General features: G+C 36.3%; 1 protein-coding gene across 3 annotated transcripts in view; it reads left to right on the top strand.

The window, feature by feature from the left end:
• The window catches only part of COBLL1 (cordon-bleu WH2 repeat protein like 1), a 52,819-nt gene that overhangs the window by 24,513 nt on the left and 14,375 nt on the right, over positions 1–13,931 (top strand). For 2 of the 3 annotated variants that reach the window (XM_018072647.2, XM_018072646.2), the window contains exons 3-9: positions 1,512–1,713; positions 2,633–2,861; positions 4,503–4,541; positions 5,543–5,637; positions 5,762–6,001; positions 11,428–11,572; positions 12,626–12,694. In XM_018072647.2, coding sequence (XP_017928136.1) covers positions 1,512–1,713; positions 2,633–2,861; positions 4,503–4,541; positions 5,543–5,637; positions 5,762–6,001; positions 11,428–11,572; positions 12,626–12,694 — 1,019 coding nt within the window. The remainder of the gene's footprint in view (positions 1–1,511; positions 1,714–2,632; positions 2,862–4,502; positions 4,542–5,542; positions 5,638–5,761; positions 6,002–11,427; positions 11,573–12,625; positions 12,695–13,931) is intronic. The other variant, XM_018072648.2, reaches the window with a different exon arrangement.

Genomic DNA, 13,931 nt, shown 5'->3' with positions numbered 1-13,931 from the left:
GGAAGTGCAGCATGTGCACCAGAGAGTCCAGCCCTGCTGCCACAGATGAGAAGACAGTTTGCTTAAGGAACACTTGGTCTTAAAGACGAAGTGAAAACAGGAATGATATTCTAGGGTAAACTAAAGGGAGGAAAAATTCAGTGTTCACAGTAATTTCTAACATTGAGTCATTCTTAATTCTTTTTACAGAACTGTATAATAGAAAAAGTCTGTTTTAACTTTCTACTTAATAAACATATTCATGTTCTTTGTTATCTAGAATTCTACTTGGCCTGAGTCCTCTTTGTAGAAGCTCTCTATTTCCACATTTGGCTATGCTACCAGGATACTTGCATCTGTTATGAGATTACATCTAGAGTTTAAGATTTCTGATAAAGCCATACCAGCCAAACCCTGTATTAATTTTCTCATAGACACTTCAGCATTCTTTTCAACATACCATTTCATTGCTTCACAGACTTTTAAATTATTTTCATAATATACTTGTAAGACAGAGTAGGTGATGGATTTCTGTTTGTAGCTGTAACTGAGAGATACAGAGAATTTAAAAAAGAAACTGTCCTTACAGATGGTTACCAACTCAAAAAAAATTATTGAGGAACGATCCGATAGTACTATAACCTTATTCAGTTGCTGTAACATGCAAAGTTAGTATACTGTCCTTACCTTTGGATTATTTAAACATTTATGACACTTCTTTTTAAAGTACAATTTAATACATTTATTTCAGTAGCAACTGGAAATGCTCAGCATGTCTTAATATGCCATTCTGCATGTTCTTCCTTGAGCACTGTGAGAACAAGGACATAAAATTACTGACTACATATGACAAATTCAGTTTGCCGGGCTTCATTGTGGAAAGGACATCTGATGCATCACACAGAGCTTCTCAAGAAATTGTAACCACCTGCTGTATTGTCATTTAGCTTCTTTCCCTCTGTCTGTACTAAACACCTAGAGAATTTTAGGATCCCTAATGCAAAACCTCCTTAAAAAGGTGACTTCCTCAAACTTTATTTCTCCTGCTTCTTCCAAAAAGCTCATTCTCATCCCTTCATACAAGGGACTTTCTGAAAATAAAGTCCCTTGTAACTCTGAACAAATAAAAAAATTTCAAGCTTCAGGAGAGAACTGTTCTTAATGAATAGCAGGGCATTTATCACCACTGTTAAAGTTCCCACTAAATGTCAAATGAGGTGGCTAATCCACATGTCCCTGTTGACCTCAGGAAAACTTTGCTTCACACAAGCAAAAATTTCCCCCTTTGCTCAAGCACTTGGCATACTTTTATGCAAATTGGTCTTGTTTTCCTTTTAGTGGTTTTTTGGGAGTTGACTTTTTTCTTTTTAATTTTATTTTTTTAAATCTTGAAGATATTTAGAATTAGTGCCTGGCAGTAATTATTTAGTCATGGAAGAGAAGGGATGAGCTAAATGAAATGTTTAGCAGCATGTTTTGTTATAACCTGCTTAATTGTCACCTGTTGTGACAATTCCATATGTCTTTTACAGGAAGCCGATGATGGACTTGCTGGTCTTTCTCTGTGCACAGTATCATTTAAATCCATCAAGTTATACTATAGAGTTGGTATCAGCAGAAAGTAGCCAGATTAAATTCAAACCCAACACACCAGTGGGAATGCTTGAAGTGGAAAAGGTGATTTTAAAGCCAAAACAAATAGATAAGAAGAAACCTGCTCCAGTTATACCAGAGGTGAGAACTAAAGTTAAAGCAAATTGAGAAATTAGAGTCACTGTTGTATTCACATGTTGAGCTGGTAACTTGGCCTCTTGTTTCAGCTTTTCCTGTTGTCTCTCATTCTCTCACCTTGCAGCTCTGGGAAATGTTTTACTCTATGTTCTTGATAACCTCCTCTTAGGTAAAATATATTTGAATTTGTTGCAGCAAATGTCTTTGCTGCCAAAAGAAGGAAATCTTACAATCTTATTTGAAATTCCCCATCCTACTGTCATTTTGAAAATTTCTGCAGATGAAGTGTGGCTGAATACAGCCTTCCACAGACTGAAAATCAACATCTTGTACAATCTGTCATGCTGTGATATATGTGCCCTTCTGACTGTATGTTCATTTTCCTTTAATGCATACTGTACTCTCTTGTTACTTGGCTTTATTTATATATTCTTAAGAAGGCAGTAAGTTTTAGAAGTACTAAACCAACTTCTGGATGTTGCCTAAATCTTTCCTTCCAACTTTGTCCTTCTACTGTATAGAAGAATACTGTAATTTATCTAAAGCACTGAGCAGAGGGCCAGAAGTGCTCTTCTCCTGCACTTTTACCTTCCTCCTACACATGTGCACACACTTACTCCTAGCTCATCACCAGACTTCTGCAGCTCTTAATATAACCTTACAGGGCACCTCACCCCAGGCATACCCTGCTGCCCAGGCACATGGCAGGTGCTAAAGGAGAAGCAGACTGCTTCACGTGTCTTTTCCTTGCATTACAGGGAATAGCAAAATAGTTCTTAGTTTCTCATGCAATGATTCTGAACCTATAACATTGGTGAAGTTGGCGATAAGTGGAGTTCCTGTGGTTACTCTGAGGCTGTTAGAGAAATGCCAGTTCATGCAGAATTTGTGCTGCTATTTATTGGAATTTTCTTCTCTTTAGCAAACGGTAAGGGTAGTGATAAACTACAAGAAGACACAGAAGACAGTCGTAAGAGTTAGTCCACATTCACCCCTTCAAGAACTCATACCAATTATCTGTAGCAAATGTGAGTTTGATCCTTCACACACTCTGCTGTTGAAGAATTACCAGTCTCAAGAACCCCTTGATGTGACAAAATCTCTTAATGACCTTGGACTAAGAGAACTATATGCCATGGATATCAGTCGAGGTAAGATACTTTTCTAAATTGCAATTATATAAAAGATATTTGCTTAATATTTTAATAATGTATACGTTTAATTGGGGTTTTTTACTTATGAAGAAATTATTTTCTAACAATTTAGTATATATTTCATTAGTCTTCCACAAACTTGAAACTGAGACAGGTTTACCTGGACTTTTGTTTTTGGAAGTGCTGTATAGAAATTTTATTTTCTAAGCAAGTGTTAAGTAGCAACAAAGGTAGCTGAGTACAAATCCTCACTAAAAGCAAAGCTTTTTTTTTTCTTCCCTCACACCTTCCCCCAAAAATGCAACAACATTCTGTTTCCCTTAGCTCATAGACATAAGATCATGATAACCTAAAACGAATGGAAACATTAGAGAAAATTAGTTTTGCTTTAAAACTGTTTAAAATTTTAAAAGTGTTAGAATATTCTGATGGTGTTTATGTATATTTCTGAGTGCTGCTTGCTAATTTTATAGGTTGTGAAGGAATAATAATGGTCTTTTTAACTGTGGTCCAATGGGCACAATGAACTAACTTCCTAATCTTTGTACAGACATTCCTAGTCCAGGTTTTAATTTCAACTGGACAGCTCTGTTTTTCATGACAGATTTATTGTACTATGATTAAAAATTCTGTACAGTGTGGTTTGATCTGTTTTAGACATTTCTCACAGGAAATTGATTGACTCTGGGTTTTGACCACTACTGTATTTGTTTCACTTTATTTCTGCTCTAAACCCTGGGGGGTTTGTTGGGGTTTTGTTTGTGTCTTTACTCCTCTTTTTACCTAAATATGGTAACCTTACTCTTTGGTGATTACAGTTTTAAGAGTTCTCTCAGTTACTTCCTAAAGGTCAGAGTGACAGATTTGGGCAATATGTCCATTTTCTGTAGAGAAAACAAAAATGAAACATCTCTCTTCCCCAGTGGAAAACAAAGTATTTTAAGTTGTCTAAACATGTTACTTTGACTACATGTGCCCATAGTGCATTGTCTGGTTTGTTGTCTGGTTACCTACTGCTTTCATTTACAGACTGCATTTTGCACAATATGACTTGTGCCTCATTTGTATCAACAGCCAGAAATTCTTAGGATGGCATACAAGGACATATGTTGGCAATGCCCTATGAGGAAATTTAGATGTTCTTCAGTTCTTAATACGAAGTAGTTTCAGCATTTCAACTTTGCAGACAGGTTCAAAGTTCTGAATATTCAGTTATCTTTATAAAAGTAAATGGTGAGGTATACTTTTTATTTAATAGAATTTAAATTCAAATTTTATTTGATTAATATATTTTGATTTTACATTCCTCTTTGTCTTCCAAGTTTGGACTGCCTGACAATCCAAAACTTACAGAGCAAAATATTCTAAATACTGATTTTTCTCTTTGCTTCAGAAATATAATTGGAGCCTCCTTCCTTACAAACAAGATTCCAGTCTGTGTTGCATGTCTCCAGTTTCAAGTTCTTGAATAGCTCATAGCATTAGGCAGTAAAGATACACATCCTTTTATTTCAGCAAAATAGCCAGTTAATTTTTCCCTAATGTTGAAGGTTCAGCTTGGCTTTCTGTGTTTATAACTTGTAACTGCATCCTTGATTCAGATTCATATTTTCTGTCTTTCTTTTTGTCTTTCTGTAGCCACATCACCAGTTGATTTAAATTTACGGTCTTTGCAAGGTATGATTTACTGAAATAGGCGGTGAAACTGTAGCACTTACGTGACATTACCACCCGCTCCTATTGTAACATCTGCTTAACTGTGACACCAGTAATGTCTGTCCTATCTTAAATGCATATTTAAAATGATAGTGCAGAAATGGATATACCCAGCTATATAAAAAGTATTTTTTTATAGTTTTATCCTAGATCAATTTATTACATTAAGGATCACATTTATATTGATACTTGTACCAGCTTTTCTGATTTCTGTTGCTCATTGCATTTGCGTTCAATGGGATTTCTTTAAGAAAGTTCATTCCAGTAAAAATTTAAAAAGAGACAACTATTACATTTACAAATCCTCTGCATGAATAAAACCCCGGATGAGCTCAGTTGGTGATAAAAACACCAAGGTTGTGGGCTTGATCCCCATATGGGCCATTTGCTTAAGAGTTGGACTCAGTGATGCTTGTGGGTCCTTTCCAACTTAGAATATTCTGTTATTCTCTGAAAAAAATGTAAGGAGGACAAATTCTGCAAACCACCAGAATGTGACTGCCACACAGTTAGTTAATGTGTGCAGGACCGATCGAGGCTTTGGGTGATCTTTCTCCATACTCACACCATGTGGAGGCTGGGGCCTGGGTTGTCCCACTTGACACTTTGCCAGGAATTTAGGCTGTCAGGAATGGAGGACTGAAAAGACTGTGCTCTTTTTCCCTTTTACAGCCTTTGTTGTATGAACCATAACATATGACAAGTGGGATGGGCTGGAGTAAGTGCTAGGGGTATTAAGAGCTACTGAAACTCATCTGACCTGAGTTCTGAGAAGGACAGGAGGAACATGGATGGTGGGAGATCTCTTCATTTTGAAGCACCTAGAAAAAATATTAGTATAGGTGATTTATGATGAGTTTTGTGTATCACTGCAGGAGGTTTATGACTCAGTGGAATAGGAAGAATCAGGAGAAATAATATCCACATGAAATAACATGTAGAACTCTTGTTTTCTATTTTAGACTCCTACCAATCTGAAAACATAGATGTTCTGAAGGAGAAAGAAAACAAAGGATTTTTCAGCTTTTTTCAACGAAACAAGAAGAAAAGAGACCAAGTAAGGTGTAACTTTGTATCAGCAAAATTTCTAGAAACATGTTCATATTGAACAATCAGTACTGTTGATTGTTTTCCAGAAAGTATATGCAACTTGGATTTCTTTTTATTTCCCGCACTTCAAGGCTGCCAGTGCCCCAGCAACTCCATTGATGAGCAAGCCAAGGCCAGCATCTATCACTAGATCTAACACTGTCAACAAGCAGTATGATTCAAACACTCTGCCATCAGAAATGCCGAAGAAACGGAGAGCTCCTTTGCCACCTATGCCAAACTCCCAGAGTGCTCCCCAGGAACTCTCACAAGCCCAAGTCAGACCTGCACCTGATATTGTGAAATCCAACAGCTTTGATAGGAATGCACAGGTTAGTTACATTTCCTTCACTTCTCTTCATAGGTATAGACATAATAATCCTGACAGCCCTGTTGTTAGTATATGATGAGGCTCAAAATAAATAGGAAATAAAAGTATATTTGCTTTTAAAAATTTTAGCTTGAAAATAACTATAGAAATTGAAAGATGCATTGCTTTTAAACTTCAGATCCAAAATAGCTACTGTATTTTGAAAAGGTAAAACCAACTTCTTGTATAAGTTGGTCTTGTAAGCACCTTTTTGTTCTTTTGTTCTCATATACTTACATGTGAGAACATTATCTTGCTTTATCATATCTAGTAATTGATGTTGTGATATTTCTATTAATTTTTAATGTTTTAGTTACATGGGATAATAAGTAGTTTGTTCTTTACATTGCTAGAAAAAGGTGGGCATCTTGAGGAGCAGTCTAAACATTGTTGTGCTCCCAACAAGTCAAAGTAAGGTTTTTATTTTAATCAAATAGGGCTGTATTTTATTGAAGCTATGAGATGTGGGCTACATATTTAAGTAACCTATATATCCCATGACTTGAAGAAATTCTGCCAATAGATTTGGTGGAATTGAGGCATTAACTGTTATCCTGGCATTGCGCAAGGTTAACATTTTTTTGATTTTTTTTTTTAATTTATTTTATATTTTGCTGTAAATACAGTTAAAGGTTGTTTTTTGATGTGAGGTTATTGGCATGCTACAAAAATTAAATGCAGAACTAAAATACAAGTCTGAGGGATTAATTTTGAGTTAGACTTGGAGACAAATTTCAGACTGTGACTTCCTTTATCTTTATACAATGATTTAGTCTTTCACTGATGCACAGAACCACAAGAGAGCACTGTTTAACAGAAGTTCTGTCTTTGTGTATTGTGTCTTGCTGAAAAGCTTTATCATTTATCATTTGAAGAAGACAAAGGTTTCTTTCTGAATTTTAATAAAAGGAACCTGGGGGAGAGAATAAAATAATGATCTTTTTTTACCTCACTATGTTTGTCTTTTAATTGAATTCAAATTTTTTGAAAATAATTTATTAATGTCAACATGTTTTAAATGATTAATATCCTATTATGTCTGAAAGTAACGTATGACTGCTTGACTGTCACTCAAAAAATTGCTTAGATTTATTATTTTGTACTGACATTTCTTACTCATCTGAAGTGATTTGGCTGAAGTTGAATAGCTCACAAAGAGAGGACAGAACAAATTATATTTTTGTGCAGATTTTCTGTTTTGTACTACTTTGTGCAGCCCCCTTAGGAAATGCATGCCAAAGACTTCTAAGGTGACTTCTGTTTCATTCTGACTTGATTGCACAGTGATTTATCAGAAAACACAGAGCTTGGGATTTAAATGTGCTCTGTGTTTTGAATTAATTCAAATAAAATATTTTGTCTTTTAGTATCCACTTTCCAGTAAATATCATCTAATTAATGAATTTGGACTGAATGGTACATATTGCTCAACTTGTTAAGGGAACTCTTGAGAGGGATCCTATAAGATACTTCCTTGGAGAATAAAGCTGCTCCTTGAAAGAGTGCTGAGACATTTCCAGAGACCTTTCTGCAGCACAAGAGTGGTCCATTTACACAACCCTAACCCTAAAAAAATTTAAATCTCCAGTCTACCCATTGGAAAAGAAAGGGAAGGGAGACGATGGGAGAATAGGGAAAGGATGGGAACCAGCTAAACAATAAAGTACTTCTGAAAAGATTTTTTTTAGCCACTGTCACAGAATAGCTTAGTTAGGATTTCTGGGAGGGATGAGTTCCATGCTTGAAAAATTAAGCCAGAACCTTTCTTGCCTTCAACTTCATGGTCAACCCTTTAAAGGAAAAGTTGGGCAGTGATGCAGTGAGTACGATGGACATCAGGGAGGTTTTGAGTAGAGTCAGGGCTACCTCAGAGAAGACAATGCTCAGGACTACCTGTACTGAAGTTTGCATGAGAATCATTTGCTATTATTCTGAGATGTTTCAGAATTGGTGGTTGAATGTTGCATGCATCCACTTTTCAGTACATCAAATACATAACCTTGTCCCTTTATTGTATTTGCCTCTGTACCAGCAAGGATGCAGATAAATCCTAGGTGATAATAGTAATATCGTGTGTTTGGACAGAATATCACCAGCTGAGTTGCTCCAAATAAATTCTGTATGTACTTTCTTTCCAATAGATCAGAGGTATATTACTTCCTCTGTAGTACTTTGTCTAAGCTTAATTATTTTGGGAAGCTTAAGTCATGTAATAGAAACTGAGAGCATGAATACACTCAATGTAGGAGCAAATACATTTTTTTGCTCTTGCACCTTGGACATCCATTTGCCTGCATACTTGTACAAAGGGGAGAAAGAAATACTAGCAATATGGCTAGCAATGTGCTTTGATATCCCTACATGATACAGTTGCCTGTATGTCCTCTGTTAAACTAAGATATGTATGGAGCAAAAGAGGTAGGTACTGGTGGTATGTGAGGTAAGGTTTCCAGCACACTGAAATGCTCTGCTACTCCTATATTCTTTCCCAAATACTTACGTTTTCTTCCATTCCAGCTGCAAAATTATTATGGCTTAAATACCTTTACTTGTTTTTTGAATTGCTAAGAAGGGCAAGGCACCACGTCTGCCACTGCTTAGAGAGGCTAGAACTTGGGAAGCACTGATATGTACAAGTCTCTGCTTGGGGTAGTGTGGCATTTGGTGCCAAATTTGTCTGTACATATTTGAGACTAAAAAGTTTCATATTCACCCTTGCTTGTTCCAGGATGAGGAGGGTGTACAGTGTTAAAAGTAGAACTCTGGCATATGTTGTGGAAGTTATGACAGTGTTCACTGGTGTTTCTGCACAAGCATAGTTAATTAGTTTAATGATTCTAAAAAGAATTTTAATTTAAATGTAACTGATAAAGCATTGGTTATCATTGGCAGTTGGTATGACACATGAATACCCAGATGTATATATTCCACAACTTTGTCAGATATGTCTTAATAACATTATTTTAATTTTTTTCCATCTGCTTAAAGTACTATTTTCACATTACAGCCTTTGTTAGGATTTGAAAGCTCTTAATATTCATATGTTGAATAATTCCTGAGAAAATCTGTTCAGCACTCGAACCTCAACTGGAACATTTAGTTCTTTCTTGAAATCTCTCTTTGCAAGTCGTTTGTTTCTTTGGATGCAAAGGGCAGTAGAAAGGCTTATAAAAATCTTCTAGTAGCATTTGTGCTCTTATGCTGAGAACATTATTCCCTCCCCCCCCCACACACACTCATTCTGTGCAGAAGGGAACTCTGGTGACATCTGTTTGGCTGAGCGAGTGTGCGCAGAGCTCTGAGCCAACCGAGTCAGCTGAGGGAGCCTGTGTGAAGCAGACGAGGGTGAGACCTTTGAGCAGAGAAACGTGTCTTTGTGCAGAACAGAGGGGCTGCAGCCAGCAGCTACCAGAGAGGAGACAAATAGAACTGCCCAAACGCAAGGAGGAAGTACCTTAGCAAAAAAAAACCCCTCATTTGGGGAAATGATATTGTATTTGACATCATCTCCTGAATAAATTCAAAGGCTGAATATTAATTGTTTTTCCTTTTTAAGAACTATTTGGGAACTGTGAATACGAAACTATAAAAGTGTAAAGTGATTTTTGTTGTGTGACATTTTAATCAAGAAACTGACTTGTTTAAAGACTATTCAAGCATGCAAGTATTTTTAATTAGGAGTAAAGTATGTCCCTATCCTCTGGTGTTCTTAAAAGAACATTTCACCTTGTGCTTTGTCTTTTTTCTCTTTAAAGCCCTGATTCTGCTTTGCTGTAAAAGGTTTGAGTTGCTTGCTTTGGCAAGTGATTGTTTTTTTTGGAGTGATATCTGGAGGAATTGTGCGAATGTTGTGGACAGTGTTGCTCCTTACAGTGCAGTAAAATATCTATGGATCTCTCATACCTGGTATCAAGATGGGACAAATCAAATGACCGAGCGTGCCCAGGGTGGCTCAGAGGATAGTTTTCATCATTCCAGTTTATTCATTCAAGTATTCTATTGAGATCTAACAGGAGCTGCCAAACACTGCCTGACAGACATCTTGTGCCAGTATCTTTTCTCTTGTGAATAATTTTCTTTATAGATTTGATTGTGTACAATCAAATACTCTAGCTTTTGCTCTTTAATATCCTGCTTACTGTAGGATATGTATTTGTTCAGTGGTAGCTTTCTAAATATTAGCATCTTATTCCATGGAAATTAACACTGTCAACAGTTCTCTTGTCTGTGATGCTTTCAAAAGGATTGCCAGTGAAACAAGAATTTGTAGGTGTTTTTATACCATCTCTGTTCCTCGATATTGTGCTTTGTGAAGTGGGCTAGTTAATTGAAGCACAGAGAAATTCTCTGAAGATGAAACCCCATCCAGTAGCTGTGTGGATCCTTCTAGCCAGAAATGAGTGTTACTGCTGAATTTTATCATATTGTTGAGTAGAAAGTGATTGAGATTAGAATTACTACAGAAAAAGACAGCTGTGTCTAGTGCAAAATGCATTCCTTTATTGCTGGGAATCCTGAACATTGTCATTGTAATAGATGTGGATATAGAAGGTTTCTTCAGCATAAGGCAAATTGCAATTAAGAATGGCAAACAAATTTACAACCACTGTCTTTGAGACAGAATGTGTTTTTAAAACAACTTAATATGCAGTTGGGCTGCTATATCATAAAAATATAAGGTCTTTAACAGGTATCCTTTGTCCGTTTTTAATGGTTTTGATTATTTATGAATTAAGAACTTTTTTACTTTTGCTACAATAGAGAGGACATTACTACACTACAACATCAGTAGGTACTATAATTATTGTTTTGCAACTTATTAAAATTTAACTTTGATAAGTATTATAAGACGGTTGTACTTCCCAATATGAGTTTTGAAATTGGGCATTCCAAAAATTTCTATGAAAGTTCAAGTATTTCAAAGAGGGAAATAAATTTCTAATAATTGAGTATACAGCCCAGTTAGGACTGCTGTTGAAGGAATGGAGAAGGAAACATTGCATTCTGTCATTGCAGTGGGGTGTAGGTGAAGCTACTTTCTACAATGATTTTAGCTACTTTTAGAAAAGAATTTTTTTGGATTTGTAGAATAGCCTATGGGCATAAAAGAATTCAAGTTCTCATTTATACTAAATGTAACAACTGATTTTCTTTCACTGATCTATGTTGCACCTCTGTGAATATATTCAATTACTGTAGAAAATATTTTTTTTTTTTAAACAACTCCTTGGAGGAATTAAGATGAAAAACAAAATACGTTTGATAATAGATATATATTCTCTCTTTCCCAAATGTATATTATAAATACTTCTGGAGAATAATTACTAAAGCTATTTTGCTGTTTTTCATTGATTGCTAATAATCTTCCTCCCCTGTCTCCCTTCCCAGGCCCCTCCAGGATTAGTACGGAAAGGTTCCCTGCCGCTCAGTGACACTGCTTCCGTGAACTCCTCTCTAAGGAGGATGAAGCGCAAGGCGCCCTCACCACCCTCCAGAGCACCAGAAGATCAAAGTGAAAGCAGTAATGAGCCTGGTAATCTTTTTTGCTGTTTAATTGGAAGGCAACAGAAAGTATAGCTGTTTGGCTAAACATTAAAGCAATGCCACCTTAGGAGACAAGAATTTCAAGTTAAAATATGAGTGCCAAACCTCTTCATGTGGTAAGGAGCTGGTTTATGGGACTGGCTCACGTAGTGTGGGTGAACTGGCACAGGAAGGACACAGGAGCAACCACAGAACTGCAGATGTAAAGGGTAAATTAATTTTTGTTTCCTCACCAACAGGGGAAACCTCAAAGCCACACCTGGGCAGAGGCACCCGAGCAGGGACGCAGAGCTCGGTCTGTGCGAGGGGACTGACAAACCTACTGTTTTCCCTCTGTGTCAGGGGTTTGCACAGGAGGAGTTTACCAACCACTGTGCTTTGATCTTTCCCACAGCAGGGCAGGGATCTCCAGCATGTTCGATAAGGTGCCTTGTGAATCTATCGCAGGCCTGTGTTATCTAAACGCAGGTGTTCTGCTTGCCAAACACACAAGACTAAACAACAATTAGTATCATATATGTGGTTTTTTGCACCCCTGCTGCAAATCACTTGAGCGTGTTTACAGTCCTCCTCACCAGTCTTCTGTTATTTTCCCACAAGTGTGAGAAAGGCAGGTATTTAGAGCACGCAGATCAGGAAAACACAGACAATGTCAAATTAATTATAGTTCGGTTAAGTATAGAATTGTGTTTGTGTTGTTCAGATGGACTGCTTGGGGTGGGGAGAAAAGATTAGCTTCTCTGTGTCAGAGAGGGTATAACAGGAAATGGACTGACAAGAAAAATCTTAGAGATAAGTTTTATATTTTTTTTTGTGATTCTTCTGTTTGATCAAAAATTCAATTCTCTGGTTCAAAAATACCAAAGAGTTGAGATTAAAATATCTGGAAAATGTGACATTGTGCAATAGTTGCTTAAAAGAAGATGTATTTCTTGAAGAACTCAGTAGTCTGTAAGACCATAATCTAACCATTTATCTAGAACTTTTGTTGGTGCAGAAATTGAGAGGAAATAAAAAGAGGTCGTTGCTTCACTTTTTGCAGTAATGGAGACAACAGAATCGGCCTCCACTCAAGTGGAAGGAAGAACCACCGAAATGCAGCCTGAAACAGGTTGGTTCTTTTTCCAAAAACATTGACAAAATCTACTTCATAGCAAGTTATGATAATTCATAGCAATAAATTACTATAGTGCAGATGTGTAATAAGAATAGAACTAATTTTAATTCTTCAGATCAATTAACTTTTCCCTTGAAGTACAAATATGGCTTTCTAAAATAAAGATGTTTTACTTTTAATGTCTACAGAAACACATACAATATATTTTGTACTGGTATCTGTGCTTTACATTTAATAAACTAAACATTATCCCTGTTTTTCCACCTCCCTCACAAGTTGTAGAGAAGAACTAGACATAATTTATATGATTTTTTTGTACCTCATAACAAATCTTCCAAAAGCTAAAGCCCAGTCTTGGTTTTAGAACCCTGCCTTATGCTGCCCTTGACCTGTGTAACCTGGGGCAGGAGCAAATCTGCACCCACCTTTTGGTTGTCATCTGAACAGCCTTTGAAAACATAAGTTTTAAATATAAACTGAATGCATAAATAACTGTTCATACATTATTTGTTGGGTGTTATGGAAAAAATGTGATAAAGTATAGCTGTTTAAAATACAATTATTTAGCTGCTGAACATAATGCTTTTTTAATTTAGGCAGTTTGTGCTGTGAAGTACTTTTGTTTGTAAGCACCAGACTGTAGGGTTCAGGTACTGGGTACAGCATCTAAAAGTCTTCTAAAATTTTTAAAAACTTTTAGAATAATCAGTACCAGTGCAGTTTGGAAAAATCACTCTTCAGTGCATTACACTAAGAATGAAATCTATAAATGCTAAGCCTGTAGAGTGCCACTGGCATTATATGAGGCTAAACACTCAGTTTCTGTGCTAGTTCTCCAGCTGTTTTATTCAGGATACCAGTGTACCAGTCAAATTGGTTGGACCAAGAAAACACAAATGTACCACAAAAGCTGAAAAAGTCACCTGCTAGGATGCTAGGTCTCTGGCAAAGGATAAAAAATGAAGATCAGTAATCAGTAAAGTTGGACTTGGTTTGTGTTTAGGGCAATTTATTTAAATTGTCAGAAAAGACATTAAATAGAAAGAATAGATAACGTAATATGTGAGAGTATGAACCTATACTGTGCAGTCTGAGGCTGAAGATGTAATGAAGCTGTAACCTTTCCTTTTCCTAGTTGTAGCAGATGAAGGAGAGTAATCAATTCTAAGTGAGTTATGTTTATTATGTTTATTATTTCTTAATTTTCTGTGTTGGAAACTGTTTATCTACA

This window comes from Manacus vitellinus, unplaced genomic scaffold (genome assembly GCF_001715985.3).
Source record: "Manacus vitellinus isolate BGI_N305 unplaced genomic scaffold, ASM171598v3 scaffold_22_pilon, whole genome shotgun sequence".
NCBI classification, from domain to species: Eukaryota; Metazoa; Chordata; class Aves; order Passeriformes; family Pipridae; genus Manacus; species Manacus vitellinus.
The sequence above is the reverse complement of the archived record's forward strand: the minus strand, read 5'-3'. Positions and strand labels throughout refer to the sequence as shown.